General features: G+C 43.4%; 5 protein-coding genes across 5 annotated transcripts; 2 read left to right on the forward strand and 3 right to left on the reverse strand.

The window, feature by feature from the left end:
* Positions 1 to 2,592: 2,592 nt before the first annotated feature.
* On the forward strand, positions 2,593 to 2,903 carry EDB91DRAFT_1063118 (uncharacterized protein; the record flags this gene model as incomplete). The annotated part of the gene is made up of 2 exons (XM_041314592.1): positions 2,593 to 2,646; positions 2,700 to 2,903. Coding segments are annotated over 2 exons (258 nt in total), but the record flags the coding sequence as incomplete, so codon positions are not given.
* Positions 2,904 to 8,016: 5,113 nt separating this feature from the next.
* EDB91DRAFT_1013900 (uncharacterized protein) lies at positions 8,017 to 8,912 on the reverse strand (the record flags this gene model as incomplete). Its single annotated transcript, XM_041312466.1, has 4 exons — positions 8,017 to 8,094; positions 8,124 to 8,309; positions 8,527 to 8,741; positions 8,792 to 8,912. Coding segments are annotated over 4 exons (600 nt in total), but the record flags the coding sequence as incomplete, so codon positions are not given.
* A 2,053-nt stretch (positions 8,913 to 10,965) lies between these two features.
* EDB91DRAFT_1240017 (uncharacterized protein) lies at positions 10,966 to 13,499 on the reverse strand (the record flags this gene model as incomplete). Its single annotated transcript, XM_041321946.1, has 10 exons — positions 10,966 to 11,576; positions 11,630 to 11,698; positions 11,756 to 11,881; positions 12,021 to 12,060; positions 12,095 to 12,240; positions 12,293 to 12,666; positions 12,716 to 13,062; positions 13,113 to 13,268; positions 13,317 to 13,349; positions 13,422 to 13,499. The coding sequence occupies 10 exons, from the start codon at positions 13,497 to 13,499 to the stop codon at positions 10,966 to 10,968; spliced, it is 1,980 nt and encodes a 659-aa protein (XP_041170235.1).
* A 4,278-nt stretch (positions 13,500 to 17,777) lies between these two features.
* Positions 17,778 to 21,566, reverse strand: EDB91DRAFT_1087653 (uncharacterized protein; the record flags this gene model as incomplete). Its single annotated transcript, XM_041316263.1, has 12 exons — positions 17,778 to 18,053; positions 18,555 to 19,144; positions 19,256 to 19,293; positions 19,351 to 19,417; positions 19,526 to 19,929; positions 20,213 to 20,310; positions 20,347 to 20,532; positions 20,573 to 20,680; positions 20,892 to 20,992; positions 21,041 to 21,236; positions 21,308 to 21,406; positions 21,462 to 21,566. The coding sequence occupies 12 exons, from the start codon at positions 21,564 to 21,566 to the stop codon at positions 17,778 to 17,780; spliced, it is 2,268 nt and encodes a 755-aa protein (XP_041170236.1).
* A 2,824-nt stretch (positions 21,567 to 24,390) lies between these two features.
* On the forward strand, positions 24,391 to 24,759 carry EDB91DRAFT_1017591 (uncharacterized protein; the record flags this gene model as incomplete). Its single annotated transcript, XM_041312511.1, has 1 exon — positions 24,391 to 24,759. A coding segment is annotated over one exon (369 nt), but the record flags the coding sequence as incomplete, so codon positions are not given.
* Between the last annotated feature and the right edge of the window lie 46 nt (positions 24,760 to 24,805).

Raw genomic sequence — 24,805 nt, forward strand, 5'->3', positions numbered from 1 at the left:
TGGATGGTGTAGTATTATGATCAATATCAACATTGTACATCCAGATGAGTGAATATTGAGGGATTGTTGAGTAGGCTGTTGTTTGAGTATTGGAGTGTGCAAAAAGGTATTGGTTCAAGCAGATGATCTAGACTGTATACCAGGGGCATTCCCTCTGGCTCAGGTTGTTGGTGGCAGCATCAATGGTGAGATATAATCCAAGATCAGTATTAATGTTTGCCATTAATATTGTGGGACTGATAATGAAACAGTGCTAGTAAAACTTGTTCTTACATTGCTTGATTGAAGTTTATATAAGTTTGGAGTGCCAAAATAAGGTCACTTGCTCAACATTCCAACATTATGTAATGAACTCAAGATCGTCTTAAACATGTCTCAACAATTACAAAACCTTGATGGAGTGATATCTAGCATGCAGGTATGTCCAGGTGTTGTTCGTTGATATCCCTCTCAATAGCTTTTGCACAGCTTGATAAAGCCAAGCAAGACAAACAGTGCAAATCTAGACATATCAAACCATCTAAGCCAAACTGTATCAATATAACCCTTCCACCTCTGCAATGTAATGCTCAGATGTATGGTTACTACATATCTCAGAAGTGGCTTTATAAGACTGTTTGTTTCTTCCTCACCAAGCTACATTCTGACCTTGTCAAAACCAAAGCCAGGAAGTTGGGGAGAGTTGGGGCCCCAACAATTTGAACTTTATGCATAGAAGTGTAGTGCAACCAAAGGATATCAAACAAAGGACTTAGAGAAAAATAAATGTAACATAGGCATGGTGTCAAGCTATAGTAGATATGACTACAATGTTGGTAGTTCACAACTTCACATGTGAGATGAAGAGCAATTGAATGGGTTAATATATTTTTATGTCATCTAGATATTTTGACTATATAGTGATTTTATTGTAATGGCGTGAAAAGGGGTAATATATCATTCTGAGATGTGAGGAATAATGTTGGCAACACATCCCAGCAGTGATGTGTCTTACATTATGGCATCCAATATGTTATATTGGGTGCTAATTTGAGCAGTTTTTGTGAGGCTCTATCTTGTATTCCATTTGCAATGTTAAAATAATGTGTCTTCTTGTACTTAAAATGTTCATTGATTCCTTGACATATAAGATGAGATTTTATAAACTGTAGTATAGTGTTGGTGTGTCTGACTTCAATTATTGTTGTTCAAACACTTAAGACTTCAAGTGGACTTGACAAAATTCAATGATAGAGATCATGTAGGTGAGATCACATGGGCTAGATTGAATCCAGTGTTCTGCTGGTCAGTGAATCAAGGTCATGGTTGTTAACTGCAATTTCTGGGAAAGCTGGTGAAGTTCATCATTTTTCACCTGAACATGACTTTGAGTTGTTCTCTGGTCCTATCATGTTAGACTACACCATACTTGGCCAACATAATATCAATCATTATTGATAAGATATCTCTATGTAGTCTCATTATAAACATGTGGTTTTGGCATGTTTGGCTGGGTATACTTCAAGAACATGCAGCCTGATGATGGACTGTCACTCTCACCTTTCAATGTACTTTGACTGACTTAAATTACTTGATGGCAAAGACTAGCAAAAATCAAATAGAGGATGGTGGTGGGATCACTTCATAGTGCATCCAGGTTATACTACAAAATAAAGTGCTTTAATGGTTAGTGAAAAGGCAAAAGTTATATGTGTGAGGCTCTACAAGCAGCACATAGCTCATGAGCAGGCACTTGATGAGAAGCAAATTTATACAGGTCAGTGAGATACACTGAGAAATGAAGCTGCAATTGCAGGCACTTGTATGTGAATTCTTGTGTAGCTACTGTTTTCTACTAACTTTGAAATATAGTATGGGCTATTGACCAGAATGATTCCTAGCATATCTGGTTGGTCAGTCAGCCAACAACACTCTTACATCACCTGCATGAATGTGAAATGCACTCAGAAGACATTCATTCACAAGCATGAGTGAAATACCATAAACAATATTTACTGAGAAAAAGTACCTAGGCCCATAATGGCAGTACCACTACTAGTATACAACTGATCATTCTCACTCCACCAGCTCTTGATGTATTATCTGTTCTAGAGTCCAAGTCTGCATGCCTGAGTTTGCCTACCCTGCTAATTCCTGAGACTGTGTCCTCAGGTTCCTCTAGTCTCCTCACCCATAACTCTCTTTCAGTCAGTTCAGCTCTCTCCACAGTCTTGTTACCATCCCGGCTGGGGAAATGTCAATGTCTAAACCAGTCTGGTCTGTACTGCTCTGTTTCTAGCTTAATTCTGTCTCTTTCCCCTGTGGTACTAGGACAAATCCTCCATGGTTTCAGTGACCAACCTTGGACAGCTTCAGACTGAGCTGATTGGGAGATTTGCCTCATGAGACTCACTGTAAGCACTGGTTTGCCACTGTGATAGGTCAAGAATCATGAGTGGAAGATTTTATGTGACCACTTTCTTCTGAAAGCAAAAATACCTTCTGCAAAAGTCCTCACACAACATGTCATGCTGCACACCCTCAACACACTTAAAAACTGTTGCAAAAAAGGAATGCTGAGGTGCTAATACAACCTTGCAATGTGATGGCTAGACAGGTGAAAATTATCACCATCTTCTGGGCTTTATAATGACAGCACAGGGAAAGGTATGTCCATGAAGGCTGACAGTGTCAATTATATTAACTAATTGTTAGTCTAGTTACATACAGTCAAAGTTCACAATGCATCGAGGGATCCTCAGACAGCCACAGAACTTCTTCAGCAGATATTAGAAGCAATCAGCAAGACTGAGACAGAATGGGGGGCTACTGTTATTACTTGCACCACAGATGCATCTGGTGAATCACAAAAGGCCCATTGTCTGCTTCAAGAGAAATTTCCACACCTTATTGTTTGTCACTAGTTCCTCAAACAAATTATTTTTTTCATCTTAATGTTATGTCTCAGTCTAAGCACCCAAGTCATGTGACCACTTCACCTCTTCACATTCATCACATCTATCACTCTTCACAATGTCAACTATCACAAAGTCACTAGTACCTCTATACCCACATCTCACTATTTGCATTGCCAATTCCATCTCCAATCAACATAATGATTGATCTTTCTTAATGACCTTACTTACAATAGATCTTCTCTTTCATCTCTATCTCTTCTTCAATATTCTCAGTAGATACAGATCTTCCATTTCAGAACCTTCACATACAACTTCTCTGTCTCACTCACATTCCTATTTAGTCTAGTTACCTTTTACGTCTTGATCTATGCACACTTCTTGTAGATATATAAACCCTAGTTAGTAGTCAGTAGTCTAAACCTCTTGTACCTTCCCTAAGAATCTACTTGATGTTCTTGCTCATCCCTTCTCTTTATAAGACTCTAGACTGGACCTCTCTAAGACACTTGTCTAGACGACTATATTGTAACTCTTCCATTATCACTTTTGTTTGTAGTTTGAGTCCTGGTCTGATCATTTTAAGACATTTATTGTTGAAGAGTTGTTACATTGTTCCTGGTTGTGTAGTTCATCAGGTATGGTAGTTTGCATCAGAACTAATATAGAATGGTACTTATGAATAATTTATAAGTGGAATATGATTGTTGGAGACCTTTTCAAAGGAATAGTACAGCAACACATTGGATGGACTTATACAACAATTTCAGGACAAAGCTCTTTGAGATGTAGCTATCTCCATCCAATATACTGGTAGGGGTTCAGACATGCTTCTAACTTTACATGCACTCATGTCACTTCAAGTGGTGAATTTTAGCGGTGTATAAAGTTTCATGTGAAAAATTCTAGCTCTACTTTCTGCACGACACAACACATGCAGTTGTGTCAGGTTGTTGCTCACTCAATGTCCATGGGACATAGACATGCACTAGTACATATAGTGTTATGTATACTTTTTCTCCAATTCAACCACTCATACCAACTCATGCACAAGTATCACAAGTGCCTTGCAGCCAATTACACCATCCAACACTGGTTTGACTGCATTTCCTCTGAATGCGGCACACCATAGGCAGTCAAAGCTATATGGGCCAATGCCATGGAAGCTGAGTGAAAATCTACAAAGGATCCACATGCTAAATCAGGCCCTGTGTATATAGTTCAACATACCTCCAAGATCAAGTGCAATATTAATGATGCCTAGAAGATGGTATATCCTCTGTCCCCATGGAATCGACTCTCTAAACCAGAGTTGCTATCATCTCTTGTGCTGTGTGGTGTTCAATCTTCACCACAAAATGTTATTCTCAACTTGACTGAGCTTTGATTGCAGAGGAGAGACTCATACTAGGCACTTCTCAACTTTCATAACAGTTATTATCTCACTAGGTACAGCTGCACACACACACTGCCGCAGATATACATGTGTGCCCAATTGGATATGAGCATCACACAAGTGGACTCTTCTGTAAGTTCTCTTTGTCTTAAGCTTTCTTTGTTCTCCCACCAATTTTTGTTCATTCCTAGGTTGATAGCTTCAAGATTGATTGGTGCTAGACTTCAGTGACTATATTCTTGCATTTGACTTGTTATTGTCTCAATCTGTCTCAGCCTCATTGGGCTTTTACTCACGCTCACCTGCCAGCACAACATGTCAATGTTTATGCCAATTATAAGGAATTTTAGCAGAAGCCATATAGTAGGCATCTACTTGTTATCACAGCAAGACAGTAGTAAGGTTAAACCTTGCAGTCAATGTCATCTAGACTAACAGACATCTTGTATTTGAGGGGATCAGAGTGTACATCATCAATGAACTTTCTTTTCTGGTGTGTGAGTGATGTGCAAATCATGCCTTTCAATTGTTTATCTCTACTTGAAGTCATAGCTGTTTTCCTACACATCTTTTATTTCCATCATCTTGCACCAATTCCCCTTTGTACTCACAAACAGCCTTACACTGGGTACAACTGCTGTTCTTAAAAACCTAGTACTTCATGGTACACCCCATGCTGCAGAATGTCAGCACAGAGGATCTCTTTTTTGAAATTCTACTCTACACTCCCCACTCAGTACATGGATGGTGCCTTCACAGACAGGGAAACCACTGATGCAGTGGACCTTGGTGATCTGTCTCTATTTTTCACCAATTCAGGGTAGGTTCAGGCAACCGATGATTGTTTCATAGCTGGGATACATGTGATGTCAAACATCAAGACTCAGAGTGAGCAGCAAGCTAATTGGTTGACCTCAATCAAAGGCCTTGGAAAGAAGTATTTCTCTACTATTCATTCTACAGGTGATATTGATCTAAATCTTCTGGAGCTCATAACTGGCTGGAGTACCCAAATGTAAGTTTTCCTGTCAGTCCCACCTTATTACATTTACTGATGGTTCATTAAGATGCCCATTCCAGCTATTACAGGAGCACAACTCTGTGGAGAGCTACAGACTTCACTGTGACAGATTGATCATAATGACCTTGTGGATTCTTGTGTTTAAAGATACTAATGGCCAGAAAGAGAAAGAAGACAAGGATAATATGTACTAGTAGCTATTGTAATCAATCTGATTGGTATAATCCAGATCATAGGCCATTCCAAAACCTTCATTCTGTATAAGATTGGCAGAATATGGGTTTTGCCAATGGAAGGAACAATGAGGGAGATGGTCTATGGCCCAAGAATGGTCCAGCTTGAATTGACCACAATGTACATCAGGATTTCATCAATTTGGAAGCTTCTGATGATCAAGCTCTCTATCCAATAGTATTGAACTAGGATTAGAGATGGTGTACACAGGTACTGAGAAAGTGTTGTATAGACCTACATTCCTCATCTGTTCAGCTTCTGGTAGCCTATCACACTCTCCTTTTATCCATTTTCACCACCAATTCTGACACTCATTCCCTAGGCCCCCTCCACTCCCTAACTGACAGTTTCATCATCTCTACCAGTGTCGATATTCAAGGACATTTCTCCCTTCCACATTTTATTTCTTCATGACTTGCCAAGATGATATATGCTATCTTATTTTCCATGCTAATGGAGGTCCTGAAGGCACCAGACTCTTATCAGTAAGTTTGCAAATATATGACATAATCACCATCACTAATTATGATATATTAATAGAGTATTTATAGACTCTATGTTTCATTGGATCAAGCATGAACTCCATTCTGTAGGATCCGATGATATTCTCGCCTCTGCTACACCATATATCAAGGTCATATTTCCCTTCCTGGCTTCAATTTACCATGCCCTATGGCCTGGAATTCACTTTTGACAGCAAAGTCCTTTCTGTCACTTCCCTGTTGAAGATGTATTATTGGTGCTGAAACATGGGGCATAGGACCAATACCTGTGCCAGGTTGAAAAGTTTAAAGAATAACTCCATTTTCTTTTCCACCAGATACTAGGCATGCCCAAGTGGGGCTCTGAAGAAATATGTGTGAAGATTGTGGACATGAGCTTTTAAGGAAGGAATATTATGTACCAGTTCAATTACCTCACAATTATTGGCGATTACAATAAGACATCCTGAGACACAGGGAGGAACAAACTTATGCTATATTTTTAGCTCACCCTTTAGAGATGGTCCTCTGGCATTATCAAGCCTCTGTTGCCAGCATTAGTGCTTGAGTGATGGATCAGCTTTTACCTTGAGAGAAGGTGAATCCCCACCACCACTGCTATCCACTATCCAGCATGGAAAACCAATGGACATCTGAATGTCTCCCAGGCACTACCCCTCCTGACATAACTCCAGAAGTACACTAGAAGTGTCTGCTATGACAAGCAGGCATATGCACAGATGGTTGGGACTATCAAAAGCAGACTGAGAGAATGGAAATGGAGAGGAAGGGCCTACTGTGAACTTGGGTCCCAGTAGCAACCCCTCCTAGGGCAGTACAGCCTAGGAATACCATGCCCTATAAAGGGCAAAGGGGGCACCACTATCATATACCAGATCCACCCACTTCTACTAATATCTGCTTTGCCTAATCTTATCACCCACCTTTCCTTACTTTCACTTGGCCCGTTCCCCACCCCAGTGCATCTGCACTACTGCCTCATCAGTTACCTCCTGTATAGGCTCCATTCGACTGGAACCATTTCCCCATTTAGATATATACTTCCCCCTTCAGTACCTAGCTCTTACTTCCCAGATCATTGGCACCTGAGTGACACCACTTATGTTAATACTTAGTAACATGAGAATGTACGCATTCACGTTACTAGTTAGAGGCAAAAGTCTATACTGCAGTACTGCAGCACTTACTGCAGCACTCAGCAGTGACTTCGCAGGTATTTTTTTTTTCCCCTCGGCTTTATCCAACGATGGCTTATCTGGGCTTATCAGCTGTTATCAGCAAAACCTTATCTAACGCTTTTGGCAATGTGCGGGCTCGGGTGCCAACTACTCCCGCCGCTGGTGCCGATGTTCCCACAGCCTCTGCTCATCGTCTACAATGATGAGCACGCTTATATCACTCAATCTTGCTCAAACACGAGCGCATTTTTTGCACTCCCTTTCTCCTATGGTCCTCCTCTACTCTGATGAATATTTAACAGATGTATCTACTATTTTAAGCGGTGTAGATAGCTTAGTACTACACTCAGAGCATGTTCTACTCACTGCCAGCAATGATGAACACCCTTGACCTTTGTCTAAGTGCCTGTCATTATATGTTTCAAGTGCTATAACATAAAGGATGATAAACGAACAACTACTACGAAGCAACTAACATATGCTCTGCGCTAATGTCAAATGACTACTCCTCACCCCCTTCACTCCCTTCACCCTCGTCACTCTCACCGCTACTTTCAACAGTGGCAGCACTCTTCTCTACCGTCTTTGGGGTGTGCTTCTTCCGTGGCTTATAGATGGTCTCGCCGGCTGCTTCGCGAGCATGGTTTCTAGTAATTCTGTCCGCAAGCTCTTCCTCCGTCAGCTTTGTCCACTTACAGGTCCCTTCGATGAGTGCATTGAGCAACAATTGTACTGACTTGCGTCCACCAATACGAGAGGGATTCCGGATTGGCAGAAGTTTGGATGGCCAACCATCAAGCGCCACACTGTGATGTTCAACAATAGCATGCTCATAGTTGTTATAGTTTGTTTTCATGCATGATAAAGTCTGTGCATCCACATCAGCAACAAGAAAACTCTGTAGAGATAATGCTCACCAAGCTCATCTTGGATGTGCGTCCGACACTCGCTAATTAGCTTGTTGAGGGATTTTTTCTGGGTTGATATAGCGGATACATCCTCAGCTACCGGCCAGTAGAATATCGTCAAAAAAATCAGATTAGCTAGAGTATAGAAACGTACCAAGGCCAGAGACAGCAAATGCTTCCAGTTTTAACGCCAGGCGCTGAGGCTCAAGATCCAGAACGGTTTGCACAAACTTCTCGGCCTTGTCTGAAAAAAAAAGCTTGGGACCGCTAAGGTCCTCGATCCCACCACAGACAGCCACATAGAAGCCTTCGACACCGAGGCAGGAGCAAATAGCTGTCCACTAAAGTATATACCTATAAGAAAATGAGCAGGGAAGAAAACCAGAAAGTACCTCTTGGTCCATAGCAGCGAAAGTGGCCTGCATGTCGCGCTGGACTGCCTTCGGGTTATCATGGACCATGCGTTGCTTGGAGGCATGCATCTTCATGATCTCAACCTCAAAAGCATTCTTTTGAGCGTGGGAGAGTCTTGCATAGTCGACGCGCAGAGTTTCTTTGTGAGAGTCGATGAATTCCATAAGTTTCCAACAGTCGCCCTTCGATAGGCCTGGCAAGGAGCTGAAATTGAGTACAGACACAACGTTGTGTGATAGAGACACGTACCTTCATTTATATCATTGAGTCGTTGACGAACGAACGCGTTCCATGCATTTGGACGCCGACGATGGCGAACTGTCTGACCCCCAAGGAACAGTTGACATCGCATCCAACGCTCAGACCTAAGTAGCATCCGTTGAGCATGTCCTTATAACTCATAACAGAAGGTCTCACCGGCCATGTTTCTTGGCAAGGACTTGAACCTTGTCCATGTAGTCTGTGCGGGCATCGTTCATGTCATCAGTGAGTGCGGTGAACTTCTCATGACGCGCAGACTTCTGAGACGTTGTGAGCTGGGGCCGTGCTTTCTTGACTTTGTTTGTATTTCCGCGTGCCATGACCAAGTGAATAGCGAAGCAAAAGTAACAAAATTTAAGAAATTTAAGACTTACATGGAGGATTATATATTAGATGGTGGCGACCCTTGCTCGAAAATACGGTCCGCAAAGAAGATTTATACTAGCATGAAATTCTAGCATACAATGCCGTTACAAAATGTACCTAAGACACTAGAAAATCGCTTCAGTCATGAGCTCATTTGCCGAAACCCAAGACTCACCTAGATTGTACATGGCAAGCAAAAGAGCAGATTTTTTAGGCTCAAACACCAAGTTCTCGTCAAGAATGTATGGCCACTGCATTTCCTCAAAGCCTTGCCTTTGAAGAACACAAGAATGAATTTCGCGGACAACTCCACGCAGAAGATTGTACGAAGCAAGGACAGCCCGCACTGCCTCGAAGTTGGGAGTGTTTGGGGTACTGACACAGCCATTCAAGCCGATGCTCGGAGTTCTGATGACTGGGTCACCAGGAGCCAAAAATCCGACATGACTTTCTGCCATTGTGCCGGGGCCCAATGCATCATCCAACATTGAGCGAGATGAGCTACCAGTGGTGTTTCTAGTATAAACACAAGGAGGGGTGTTCACCGGCGCGAGCTCTTTGGTGCCTAAGAATGATATTTGAGCAACCCTGTCACAATAAAATGGAAGCAATACACACATACCATCATTAAGAGATCTGATTTTAGTAGCGATCTGCCGGGCATTGCACCCGGTGTCAGCTAAGTGGGCACAAACGCCAGATGATGGAATCAGATAACAATTGACAGCCATTGATAACGACTTACAAGTGATATTGGGGGCAGGATGCTCTTTCAAAACAGCTGGCGACGTCAGGTCCGTTGCAGTAGCATCCGCATCTGCTATACCGTTGGTCGTCGGGCCTGTCACAGTAACATCTGCGAGAAAGATATGAGAATCAGTTGGTGATGAGGCGAAAAAACTTACTCTGTCGTAGTCTGGTAGGCAGATCAACCGTCTTCCAACAGTTCTTTGGAAACCAGGAGTCACAAATCCCAGGAAGCGAATGGTCAAGAAGAGTAGTAGTGATGTTACTCATGGCATTGGCGAGCTCGCAGGTTGGCGGATGAGATACAGTAGCTTTGAGAGTGATGTCTGGAGATTTGATAGCGACCATCTTGCATCCACGAGGCCCTCGTTTGTACCTATGTTTTGCTGGCCGTTCAAAATCGAATGTTGCATGAAACTGAATACATATAAAGTCATGCTGAATCAACAGTAAGTGCACACGACCCCCAGAGACAAAAAGAAAGATACATACCAGTGCATCATCATCAGCGTCAACTGCAAGGTCTAAATAGTGAAGGTGGTGGATTGGCCGAGGCAAATGACCATCCGGAGCGCTTGATTCTGTGGTGAATGTGGAGTTTGAAGTAGGCATAGTGAAAGCTGCACGATTGCAGAAAATAACAGAGAATCTGAAGGTGAGAGCAATAAGGCGTCCACAAAGTTGGTTTTGAAGGCTGGGAAGTTTGCGAGTCTCTTTAAAGCAAAGTGCAGAGTGAAGTCAGAAATGAGAAATGAGGCAGGTATTGAGTAAATGCACACATGTTGTTACAACGTGGTGTATGGGAGTCTGTCACATCAATCTAAGATCACTGTACATGTGACTACACTCCGGAGTCAATCAATGTAAGATCTTCGTAATTGTACACTTACAACTCATCCTACTAATACAATACATACATATCTTTCAGAAAGCAGCGGCCTCTGTAAGATAGGAAAGACTGGTGTTATTGGGATCGATTGGCTTAATTATCTCGAGTGCGTACCATCACGTCACATTGAACAATCCTCAAATTCGCAAAAGTACTACAATGACATCTGTTGAATACATAACTCAAAGTGTGCCGCCTCGTCTCCTTCTGATTCATCGTCAATCATCTCTGCTGCAACTTCATCTACATCCAATGAGACATCTGCTGCGATCATGTCAGAAGGAACACAACCAGTAAATCCTTCAAGTGAATATAATCGATTGATGCGAGCGTGATGCACATCATTGACCCTCCGCTGCCAATTATATAGCTCCCAAACTTCCGCCGCAAGTGGGAGGTTAGTTGACTCGAGCTCGGTGGCCACACGTTTGATGTCAGAATCCTCAACATCGATCCAAGCGTGCAGGCGGCGGATTTCAACATTAAGTTGAGTGATCTCCTCATGAGCTCGGAGAATCTTAAAATACTTAATGGCCATCTCACGATGTGTGGGATTGCTCCAAGGCTTCATCAGAATATCGTGTCGTGAATGTTTGAGGATCTCAAACTCGCCAAGGGCTGCATAAGACATAACCTTGCTATATTGTAGGGTTGGCCTTCGTGGATTTTGCATGACGGCAAGCTTGTTGTACTTGTCCAGCGCTGTACGAATTGTACTGGATCGCTTGACGATGGCTCGAGATATTTGTCTTCGAAGTTTATAGCCTGCGATGAAAGATTTTGTTAGTAGAATAAATTAATAAACATTAAGTTAGTACCGGTTGATGAGAGGTTAGCTTTGGACAACTCAAATAAACGCTGCACAACGAGGCCCTCAAGATCTTCAACTACCCGAATGAATCACCGTCGTTGGCTATAGTCAAGTGTCTCCCGATAGTCTGAACTTTCAGGTATCCACTGGTCAGCGATGTCTAGGCGAGTCTCTAAATCCTCAACAATGTTGATTTGAATTTGAAGACGGCGCTCCACTGCACGCCGAGCTGCTTGTGCCTGCTTCGTTGTTTGTGAAGCTGTGACACTCAACCCAGAGTCAGGTGTGAATGATGACGGCGAGTACGTCAAAAACTGGTCTGTTCTAAATGAGTTGAACTGTTGCCTGGATTGATCGTGAACTTTAAAACACGCGCAAATGAAACAAATGAAACTTACTGATACGTATCGAGTTTCTCCAGCGCTTCCACATAATCAACTGCGAGAGCGTCGCGAGCAGGCTCCGATGCAACAGACTCCAGATATGCGAGTTCTTCGGCTACCCAGGTCTCAAAATCCATGGCCTGGTCAGGGAAGGATAAGCGGTAGGCGTCAAGTTCTTTGGTAAAATCGGTGATCAAGGTAACTGCTTGTTTGTAGTTATTGAAAATAAAGCGGCCTAAATTTCAATCAGATCAATCGGGATCATTACTCAGACAATGAAACCTTACTGAGTTCAAAATATCTATCCATGTCCCATTGGTCAAAATGCAGGTCTAGGAACTGACTGTAATGAAAATGTGACGCGTGGCGAATGAGGCATGCTGTGGTGTTCGAGCTTGCAAAAATACATTCGCAAGTCTCGAGATCTTCGAGTCCGAAGCCACGTAGGTACATGGGGTGATACTGCAACTGACATTTGCAATTGTGAGCATGTCCATGGAATGCATTGACCGACAGTGAAAGCTTATGATTGTCAGCCTTGTCTTGTATTGAGCTGGCGGCGAGTGTCTTAGACAAGCTGCAACTGATATCACTACTGATGGCTTGGTTGTCACCGAAGACGTCAAGAAGCTTATTCGTCGTTGCGAGAGGATATTTAGCGCTTTTAACAATCATCAATAACATAATATTAAATCATATTGAAAACTTACAGCTCGCCACTGTGGCGCATCTCGGTAACTGTTTGGACAATTCCATGTCGGCAGGCAGAGAGAAAGATACCAGTCTGTTCGAAAACGTGCACGGTGTTCTCATTGGTTGAGTTAGCAGCCTTCCAATTGTCGGTACATGATGTGGCATTATTGTTTTGATTGGCTCCGCGTTCACCGGGTCGTAACCGTACGTCGTCCTTGAACATGTCAACTTGATTGGGGGGAATCATATACCTGCTGGGAAAGATACGGCAATCTGCATTACCAGCATTCGCCATGCGTTTCGCGGAGTTATTCCCATCCATTGCCTTGAGACTGGCAGGATACAGTGGACATTCATTGGGTTGCTGTTGAAAATAGATCAGACAATGATAATTTTAAAAAATAGTACACTGACCTCAAACGTGCATGCTGGACAACCATGTTGAAGGCGCCAGTCGGGATCTGTGCGGCCGAGTGCTATATCCACCCGGGACCGAACCTCGCGAAGTATTGCAAGATATACGTCAAACGTGATTGAAAATTGATTGCGAAATGTTTGCGCGTAATTGACCTAATTGTTAATCAGAATGCTGTAAGTCGTTTACAATACATAACGTACATTATGTATCGCACACAAAACCTTTGTGAATGCCTGGATGCTGAGTGAAGATTGCCGTCATCGAAGCTGATGATAAAGCTCGAGACATCGTAGGCTGATTGCAACAGTTGGTGCAGTAGGAGAGCAGCCTAGTAAACCCACACGCAACAGAGACACATTTGCAACTTCTTCGTGTTGTTGCATAATATCGTGAAAATGGTCTAGTTCTAGAAAATGTAAGCAACACGATCTTAAATAAAATGAAGAAAGCGTACCAAAGACCTGCACCGCAGTGACCTGGAACTTATGAGCCGAAACTTGAGTGATATTGAGTGAACCTGGATGCTTCCAGGCAATATATGCGTCCGTTAGCGCAGGCATCTGCATGCCCCATGAAGCGTGCATGTTGGCATAGCGTGCTTCTCGTGTCCGTTGGTCACTACGGCGCTTTGACGAGCTACAGTAACCATCAGCTGGAAAGACTGAGGAGAAGAAATACAACAGTACCTGTTGTTCAACTGCAGCCTGGCATAGGCGGAGAGTAGCCTGGTTTCAACTGAGTAACGATTCTTGTTGCTGGGACAGTCTGTCTCTGTGTCCGTGTCCGTGTCTGTATCTGTGTCCGTGTCCGTGTTGCCCTTGCTGCCATCTGATGAATGCTGCATATGGCTGTCACCATCAAAAGCACCATCAAAAGACTGATCCATCATATCAAAACTTGTCCCGGCTTCCAGTGCAGCCTCTGCAGCAAGTGCAGCCTGCTGTGCACGACATGGATCTGCCCACACTTCACTGTAAGAACAAAAGAAACACTAATTCATACACTCACCTTGCGCTTGAAGTTGGAGCTCTTTCTCAGCTCGTAGGCGGTCTGCTCATATATGCATCAGACCAGCAGAGGTGGTCTGTGGGCCTGTATGGCGAAGGACGGTCATTGTGACCTTCTGTGAGCTTGTGTGGAATGGACGCTGTCTCCCCATGGTGGTGAGGGACAACAGTTAGTATGCTTAGTCAGAATACAGAAGGTAAACGAACACTCAACACGAGTATAGCTAAACAGTTGAAAGACATTACCATAGTAGAGGAGGACCATAGGAGAAAGGGAGCGCAAAAAATGCGCTCATGTTTGAGCAAGATTGAGTGATATAAGCGTGCTCATCATTGTAGACGATGAGCAGAGGCTGTGGGAACATTGGCGCCAGCGGCGGGAGTAGTTGGCACCCGAGCCCACACATTGCCGAAAGCGTTAGATAAGGTTTTGCTGATAACAGCTGATAAGCCCAGATAAGCCATCGTCGGATAAAGCCGAGGGGAAAAAAAAAATACCTGCGAAGTCACTGCTGAGTGCTGCAGTAAGTGCTGCAGTACTGCAGTATAGACTTTTGCCTCTAACTAGTAACGTGAATGCGTACATTCTCACGTTACTAAGTATTAACATAAGTGGTGTCACTCAGGTGATCATTGGTTATTCCTATAGCCATCCAATTACTGATTCATCCCATACATATTGTCATATCCTATACCTTCATACCTGGAAGTCCGGGTTCTCCCCCATGAAAGTCTGGGTCTCCATCCTATTCTCCATCCGGTGCTCCATCTTCATCTCCAGACTCTCACCTATCTCCTTTTAGAATACTGCTCTCCAGCTACCAGTTGTACACCTTTCTGCTTTGCATCAACCTTGACAAAACAAAGGCAAATATACCACAACATGCACACAATCATTGAGCACATGACATAGTAATTACCAAATGACACATAGTATGGTAGTTTATAAATTAAGTAAACTACATGGAGATGAAGAGGAAGAGATGAAAATGAAAGAGACTAAAAAAAGAAGAGATGTGACAGTACTACCTAGGATTTTGAGCATCAGTATGACAGTCTACACCTGCTACTCATAGTTGATTCAACAACTTCATGTGACTACTACTCAATGTCACTGGTAATTGTAGTGTTCATGATCACACAGTAGGTGTTAGCTGATGGCTGACAGTGATCACAGCGAAGCATACTCAAGGCCTTCCAGCCCCCATACCCTGTGGATGTGGACTGGATTACTGTGACCAGAAACTATACTGGCATCATTGGGATGTCAGATAATGAAGGACAACTTGTAGCTAGCATTACACTATGGGCAACAACTAATGTACCCATCTATTTATCAAGTATGAACAGCTCCATGTCCAGTGCAGAGTAAAGACTAAGGAAGCTTGAACTTTTAGAGTGTGGCCTGTGACAGCAATACTGTCATATACCAGATCCAAGCACCTCCAATATTGTCTATAGATATCCCCACTGCTGGTCCAACCCCCTGTTTCCCCATCCACTCCATACCTCCTTCCTCAACAATGCACACAGTGCATCTCAGTAGGACTAGCCCTGCTACCTCTGCCCCTACCTCTGACCCACCCAACTAACTCTATTTCCACCCTAAGCCCTCCACTCTTCTGCCCTATCAGTCCACCTTGACTGATGCATGGAGCTCAACATTGTTGTCCTTGTCAATACAGCATGGATCACTCCATACTCAGCGATACCCCAAATGTGCTTCATTTGGATATCACAACATGCAATTATTAATGATATGAGCTCTCTATACTCTGAGTCTGCTTGATTTGAAGGTCCATATCTGCATCTCTCAATTGCATAAGAGTCTGGTGTACAGTAGTGTCAAGTACACAGAGCAGAGCATTGTCAAGTTGGGCATTTATGACCTTTCAAATAGCATGGTCGGCTTCAGATAGACTGAGATACTGCTGGTGCAACTTGTTAAGTTATGGAGGGACATAAGAGACACTTGAGAACTTAAAAAAGACGCATGTATATAACAGAAAGATTATTTTTGGATTTCTCAACACCTTGAGGCCTCCCAACTTCACTCTCCTGAAGGAGTGATAAAGAGTGATATATATGTTCTATTCACCCTTACTTGCCTTACATTTATAATGTGTCAGTATATAATTACCTCGCCTTTTGCCAAGTTGTGATTCTGGACTATAACATAGTACTTTGAACCCCAGTATCATTCCTCCTGACCTATAATATGCTGTTTGTCACCTCGGTAGCTGCTTCACTCATTATGAACCCCCCCTCCAGTGCTGACTCTGACTCAGACACATGGATATTCAACAGCTACTGTGGACCAAGTCCTCCATCCAAGTAACTTGGTGTTGGCGACATGATCATTGTTTATCAATACACTGCAGATGAGTTCTATCCCCACCCCTTCCCCATATTTACTGCTACCATTACACCCATTGTGGGGTGGGGTGGAGGCCATGTTAAGTTTGGTGTGCATGCCCAAGCCACTGCTGGCATTCCAACTTACCCTTGCACTATTTGTCTTCCACTATGGATATGCCGTCTCTTTTGGTGGCAGCGACTCTGGGGATGGATATTTCCTTTCCCTTGCTTATCTGTGATCCTGCAGTCACAGTGATTCCATCATGTTGATTCATTTGTCAGTATCCATTTGCTTGCCTTGTATCACTCAGCAGCCTATTATAACTTACCCTTTCATTCATAGGTTTCAAGATGCACTTAAGTCATGAACTCAGGCAGGGCCCTTTGCAGTTTTACTTATACCATATAGTGAGATCTATATTTTAAAGCACACTCATTGATATTATTTATTACCTATTGCGGTTCCACTTATCGCTTTCTACAAAGTGCTGGAAAATCAAAACATGAGTCTCAAATTTGATGGCAAACAGAATATTGTTGAGAAGCCCAAGCTGAGAGGAAAAATTGTCTCTTCATTGAGGCCCGTGTCACTAAGCACTTGCCAAGCTGCTGTTCTTCAAACCTGTAAAGACATCCATCAGCACAAATTAGGGATGATATCTATCTGTTGTCGGCATCTGCAGGAGTGCAGACGTTCCCAGCGCTTGGAGGCCTGTAGATGGGCAAGACATATAGGTAGCCCAGGAACAACAGCCTTGAAACTGAATATGTGCAGCTGTTGACACTGCCTTCCTGACTTTTTGCATATCAAAAATGAGCTGCTAGGTCGGAATTGGAGCTGTGGACATAGATGTTGCACTGAGGGCAGAGTACCTTGCTAATGCCTTCTTGGAGAGCCTAGTGATGATTGTATTGTTAGCTAGATGATATAGGATGAATGTGGTTGCACAATACCTCAGAATTGCCTGAATCAGCACTGGCAGGTCTTTCTTCAGTGCAAAGTGTCAAATTGTCAGCATTTGATGGACCATGATGGACTGCGGGAGCAACGATCCTCAACCGCTTCAAAGGACGTTCTTCCACCTGGTCCCAATGTCATGAGATGGTGTTCCCTCATAGCAGGATGGGGTTAGAGATGACACACCTCAGAACCATTTAGTATACTTCGGCAGCAGCTAGCCAGTTGCTGTGGCATTCCATCACTTGTGGTCAGGCCATTGAACTTCATAATCATATATTGTTACATACCTTGGATTCAGGGCTTTGTGCAGCTGAAACATGAGAGCATTGGACTTCTTAGCTAGCAATCAGGCAGCTAGTGTCAGAGTTAGAAGATTGCGGTAGCTGAATGGCAGAGAGAGCAGCGCCAGCGGCTGAGTGGGATGGCTGGACTGCTTGCAAGATTGATGACACCATATGCATCATCTTAGCCAAGGAACCCTCTAGGCTAGTGAAACACTTGTTAAGATCTTCATCCTTGTTTTTCAAGGTGCGTTCTAGACTGCTGATACGGTCACAGAGGTCATTGTAGCTATGGAGGGGTATGGGATCAGAAATGACTGTTGGGCTAGTCTGAGCACCAGTCCATAAGGATAAAAGAGTCCTAGAAGACAGCTGTCACTGAGCATATGATGCCTGAAGGGATAGGGCAGTGGCTTCATTTGGGATATCTTCTTTGAAGCCTAGGAACTCTTGCTATAGATCATAAAACAGGATGAATTGGTGTGCCATTGCACTGGTCAGCTGGGGATGATCCTGGTGGGCTCTGGCATACATCTGATCGCCTGTCTCTTAATTATGGCCCAGCTGAGCATGTAGCACGTCATCGGTTCTTGGAGACAGGACATCCGAGATCCAGTAATGTTCTGCAATGCCAGGAAAAATGTGCCTTAAGGAGCTCATGTTGAGGCTAACATTATGAGGTAGGTATTGGGCAGTGAGTTGCTGAAGGATGTGAGAAAGGTGTTCTGATGTCCACCGCTGACCCTTGCTATAGAGGAGATAGCAATAATTGTGGGGATCAATCATCTCGGAAGGAAGGACATGGTCAATAGCCCATGCATTGATACTGACCACTGAAGCTTGATATCGCCTCAATACCATTTCCAGAGGATGGGCCAGAAAATGAAGAGTGAGCTTATCGTTGCTAGGGTTTCGAGAAGTCTTGCTGTAATCTCCTATGCAGGCAAGATGGTGAAAGAGATACATGATGTTGCGGCTGCAGAAACTGGTGTCAACAATCTTCGCCCAAATTTCCTCAGTGCCTCGTTTTGGCATTCCAGGAATTTGATGGAATAAAAAATAGAAGTGTTCCTTGAAGGTTTCGACATGCTCCAAATATTCCTCCCATGCCCCCTTGTGTGGTACTGGATTTCTACTAGTGGAACCGATGCTAAAGTACTTCTTCAGCAGTTTTTCATTGTTCATGATAAACTTGATGGGGGTCCACGCCACTTCCATCTCTGAAACCAATACTCCATGGCCAATGATGTGCTCATGAGGCTTGTCGGTAATCTCCTCCGGTTTCTTCAGAGGTTGTAGGACTGTGTCGCCAGCTCCGAATAGAAGATGCTCTTCCAGTATATGGACCATCTCATGATATACACTGTGATACATCTGGGTGATGGAGGTGATGGACAGAGGCTTTCTATCGAACGTGAAGTCTGGCCCATCAGAAGTTGTAAACTGAAGCCGGGGGAGCGTTATCTGGCCTCAGCATATAGCATAGCATAGACGAGAATATCTTTGGACAGTGCAAAATGGAGTCCGCATACCGGGATTTATCCACTTTTTCATAGAACTAATGAATGTTCTACAAATGAACATTAGTCAATTATAAGTCAAGTCATATTATCGCTGATGTGCTTACTGGTATGGATCGGGAGTGTTCATGACATGGGTTAAGATCGAAAAAAGAGCAGCATAAAGAATTCTAGCTAGGTGGCTTGAGGTCAGATGAGGCAGTATGAAACAACCCTGCACATCAATGCTAGTTGATATTATGAAGGAGTCGATAAGGGAGTGAAGGGGTCCTCAAGAATTACTTGTGTGAGTTGTGAAGACCGACAGCAGGAGGGTGTGGTAGGCTTCTATACACTGTTCTTCAGAGAAGCTGTCATTAGAGCAGCATTCTCTCAGCATCTTGGCTTGTTGTATCTGGACAGAGTTCAAGATCACGGGATAAGAAGCCTCGTCATCCATAGCCTCCAGGTTCATCAAACTCTCCATCTCCAAACTGTCTTCTTTTGACCATAATGTATCCTCACCCTCACCCTCGTCCTTGTCCTTGCCCTTGCCCTTGCCCTCACCCTCAACCTCCCCATCTATGTCTATAAGGTCCATGTTCTCCCAGTCCAACTGTAAGTCGCTAGTGTCGTAATTGTCATCTTCATCATCCGTGTGACCCTCATGGTTGAAGTCATTGCCTACTGCTTCCTCTGAAGCCAACCTAGTGGATGTTATGTGTAAAATTATCATGATAAGCCGGTCACAGTAGAGTCCATAGTTTTCAATGGAGTCTTTTTCCTGTAATATTTGGAAAGGGCGACTGAAGGGCCTGTTAGAAAATCTCAGATCTAAGAGACTATCATCAAATCTTACTATCTAGTCCTCCAGCTGGTGAGTTCATCCAAGAGAGTATGATCAATTTTGGAAGTAGATGAAATGTTGGAGAGGTATTTCTTGCCAAGGCCCTTGATGCGAGTGAGATACTCAACATCTTGGCTACCAACCTTGGAGGCAGACATATTTCATAATCCAGCCAGAGAATAGCCTTCTGTTGCCTGGGCCCAGCCAGCATTAGTAAAAAATGGAGAGAGGTCGGCCAGGTCTGATGTTTTGGACAAGTTGCCATTAATGAAAGCACCATTGATGTAGCGAGTAGGGAGGGTGGAATAGAACTTTGCGAAAAAATCATCTGGTCCAACGTTCTGTAATGTGATATGCACAACAAAGTACCGAGTTCGGGAAAACAGATGCTGAGCAAAAATAGGTGGATCATGTCTAGTAATTCACGGAGTCCCCATATCACGGTGTTGAATTTTCCCATGAGCTGCAACCAAATCAAGAGTTCCAGTGATGGCACTGGTAACCTCGAATGGGATCCTGTAGCCAGGGAAATGGGGGGAGAGCACGGTCAGGCAAGACCACCATACGCTGGGAAGACTCTGCAGCGGAAAGTCTTTGGCTTGCGGCATTAACTGTGGATTCCATGATGGTTTTTTTGATAGTGGGGATAAGATGCTTATGATTATGGAATATATGTCCTACAAGATGGTCGGCCCATACAGCGAACTGGCATCGCTGGTAAATAAAAAGGCTAAGGTGAGGCTGGAATTTTGTCATCAGCTGTAAGCCATCCAGCTCCTGGACATCAATGAGACAACAGAGAGGATCATCACAGTCTGGCACCTGTGATACCGGAAGAATAGATTGTTTTGGATTGGCTCCTGAACCTCTGCTGCCGTCACCAAGAAGATGATTGCAATCATTCTGCATCTGCAAACTAGCAGCTGTACTACATCAGGATAGACTGTTATCCATACAATTGTTAGACTCACATTGACGTCCAGCATCAGACTCCGTACCATCATGATTCCTTTCTAAGTGAAGATCCATCATAGCTCCAGTACTACTAGTGGGCAGCTGGCTCAGCAGTGGCGGTGACAGTGGAGGAGGAAGTGGGGGAGGGGTGGTGGTGGATACAGAACTGATAGTTGTGGTGCAGGAGCTGCTGCCAGTACATGATCTTGGGGACTAGTTTGATCTATTTCATGCTGAGACATATTAAAGATACTATTCCAAGTATGAAAGGACATATGACTTACAGTGTTTTCACTATCAGGAACATTTGTAGCAGGAGTTTGAGTAACAGAAAGGTTTACACCAGTCTGGCATGGCAGATGCACAGCGCCAGAGTTCTGGTTCTGAAACAGAATAAATCTATGGGCAGCTGGAACAGTGGAAAAGATCTGAACATACAGATGAAGTGGAGGCACTAGGTCCATATATCTTCAGTAAATATTCTCCCACCGCAATTGCTGTCCAGTTCTTGACATCCATTCCATATATGCTCTCGGGTGTCATGGTATCACCTGCAACCAGTCCAAAACTACATTTCTTATGCTTTCGGATATAATCAATTTGGCCAGAGATCAAACATCCTTTATAGCGAAAGGGACAGCAAAATTTATTGTCCAAGAATGCACAAAGCCATTCTCCACTATACTTGGGTGTGAGCACGCATATTTTAGAATGAGCACTTTAAATGTTCCTGCTGGCCTGGTGGTCGTTCTCTGGAAGATGGTGCAAAGCCCTGCAATTATTGCATGTCCAGTCTCTCATGCCCTGTGAATTGCACTGGCTTCTCATAAGACTCTGAATTGGAGACAGCAGAGGATTCTAAATCCACACCTGTGATCACAATGCTTCAAGAAGTAGTATCTGAATTATGAACAAGAGATCTGCCACTGGTGGTAGAAGATGAGAACAGATATGTCAGTTGAAATTCTGTGTTAATCACTGTAGGTCTGCTGCCTGCAAATTATCCACGCTTGAGCTGTTGCGGTGATTCAAAATTTCGGCTAGAATTTAGGATGGGAAGAACATGCTGTAATACCTTACCCCAGGCAGACCGTATTGATAGATGGAAGACAAGTAGTTTCTTGCCTAAATGTAAGGTTTTAAAAAAAGCTGCCCAAAATGATGCATAGTGATGTATCATTGATGCATCATCATGTCAGGCCTCCCCACATTATCCCCACACCTCACACCTCCGCATTTTTCAGCCACATGGTGTGGGAATTACCCCACAACACCTCAAACATCACCCAATTTGGTATATCCCACAATTATAATTATTCTCACACCCTCCCCACCTCACTGCAGCTTCACCAGCACACTACAATAGGTCCCTGTTCATATATAGGTAGTAGTTTAGTATATATGTGTATAATATAATATAATAGACCGCTTTTTTTGTTTATTTGTGTGACAGCTCCCCCTCCAGGCCCCTTTCAAAATAGGGTAGGGTACAGAACACTTTCGAATTTTTGCCCCTTTGATAGGGAAGTGTCCCAGGGCATTAAGAACATGTTTATGAGTATATATGAAGAGATTCCCATCCTTATTTGACCCCCTGAAGCGTCCTACATCAATAGATATGGTATATATGCAGGAAATCACAAAATATGTTCTCATTTGATTATTTCTAGGTGGACAGACTCATAAAAATGATTCCCAGCATCTATTTAACAATGGGAACAATGTATAAGGAGCCCAGGACCATAGGAGAATGTCATGTTGCACAGTGTACCCCCCTCTTCTGGTGGTTTACCCCCTGTGAAAAAATTTCCTGCAGGACCGGACCTCAAGGAGGGTGAGGGGCATATTAATATGCATATTTAGAGTATATCTATCATATAGCTAGCCCATGATACATGCAGGATCCTTCTACAGGAACAAAATAATAGAAAATCGCATTTTTGATGTTTTTGATGTTTTTCAGTATTTCACCCTTGCCCATATGGCCCACCCAGCTCATATATCATCAGTGGTACATGCATATATGTGTCTTGTACTCAGGATCAGCTCAAAATAGGCTGGAGTGTTCAGGTAGTGTATATACTTGCTATTTCTACTGATAAGGGGACCATACCTTCAAAACATCGAATTTTGATGATCAGAAACCTGGAGTACATTTCAAATATATTCAGTATCATATATACAAATTTATAGCACAATCTAACAAGAATTGAGTGCTGAGGAAGTGAAATAGATAAGAAATTGAGTGTGGGAAACTTCTGTTCCCATTGATAAATAGATGCTGGGAATCATTTTTATGAGTCTGTCCACCTAGAAATAATCAAATGAGAACATATTTTGTGATTTCCTGCATATATACCATATCTATTGATATAGGACGCTTCAGGGGGTCAAATAAGGATGGGAATATCTCCATATATAGTCATAAACATGTTCTTAATGCCCTGGGACACTTCCCTATCAAAGGGGCAAAAATTCGAAAGTGTTCTGTACCCTACCCTATTTTGAAAGGGGCCTGGAGGGGGAGCTGTCACACAAATAAACAAAAAAAGTGGTCTATTAAATTATACATATATATATTAAACTACTACCTATATATGAACAGGGACCCATTGTAGTGTGCTGGTGAAGCTGCAGTGAGGTGGGGAGGGTGTGAGAATAATTATAATTGTGGGGTATACCAAATTGGGTGATGTTTGAGGTGTTGTGGGGTAATTCCCACACCATGTGGCTGAAAAATGCGGAGGTTGTATTCTGACAGAGTGCGAGGCATGAGCACGTGGAAAGAATGAGGTCTTTGCCCGTTTTGAGCAAAGTGTGACACACCTTTCTTCTTCCTCTCTACTATGCCTAGCCTTCAGCGCCTATAGTACTTGTGGCTCGAAATTGGTCTGATCTGCCAGTGTTTAAACTTTTCAGGCGCTTCTTCGCCAGACACCTCTGTCAGCATCTCATCATGAATAGACTATTTTCTGACCCTAGTACCAATATTTGCCGCGACTTCATGGACAAACGGTATTGGGCTAGTCATACAGTTTTTGTGACAGTTGACATCACAGAAGCACAAGCAGCCGCCACTCTACATAAAATTTGGATTACCACCAACAATGCATTGTGTGCCCAATGGCATCAACAAGTGGGAGAAGATGAACGTCTCCATATTGAACAGACGCGTTTAGCGGAAGAAGAAAAGGAACATATTTGTCAAGCTCTCCAGCTTGAAGAAGAGACCGTGCTAGCAGACAAAAGGAAGAAGAATCGTAGCAAATACCATATCCTTCCTGAACGTCCACATCCCACCACTGCAGAAGACAAAATTCTCGTCTCAGATTTCACCATGTGAAAGATTGACAAAGGGCTCTACATTGAGATCTACTACTGGACTAATGATGGACTAGATGATGCCCTAACCAACTACCGCACCAGAGACGATGAGGGCATGGTTCCCATCGCGGGAGAAGACAGATCCACCACCTGGATACAGGCAGCAGCCACGAGGCCCTCTGCAGGCATCATTCCTGATCGCAATCTAGCTGCCATAGACTTCGCTCAAGTGGTTCCCTGCATGATATCTTCCTTTGAAGAACGAGGATGGCCCAAACAGAGAGTCCTGATGCTAGCACACTTCTGGGGAGCGCTGATGATACACTGCCACTGGAACTCAAGGAACAAACCATCGCAAAAAGGCCTGATGTTATACCAAGAAGAACAGAGATGCGCCTGGCACAACGCAATACCCATACCAGCCAACGCCTGGGACATATCCATAATAAATGAGACGG

This window comes from Suillus paluster, assembly GCF_016628075.1.
Source record: "Suillus paluster strain FC165 chromosome Unknown EDB91scaffold_141, whole genome shotgun sequence".
In the NCBI taxonomy this organism is placed as follows: domain Eukaryota; kingdom Fungi; phylum Basidiomycota; class Agaricomycetes; order Boletales; family Suillaceae; genus Suillus; species Suillus paluster.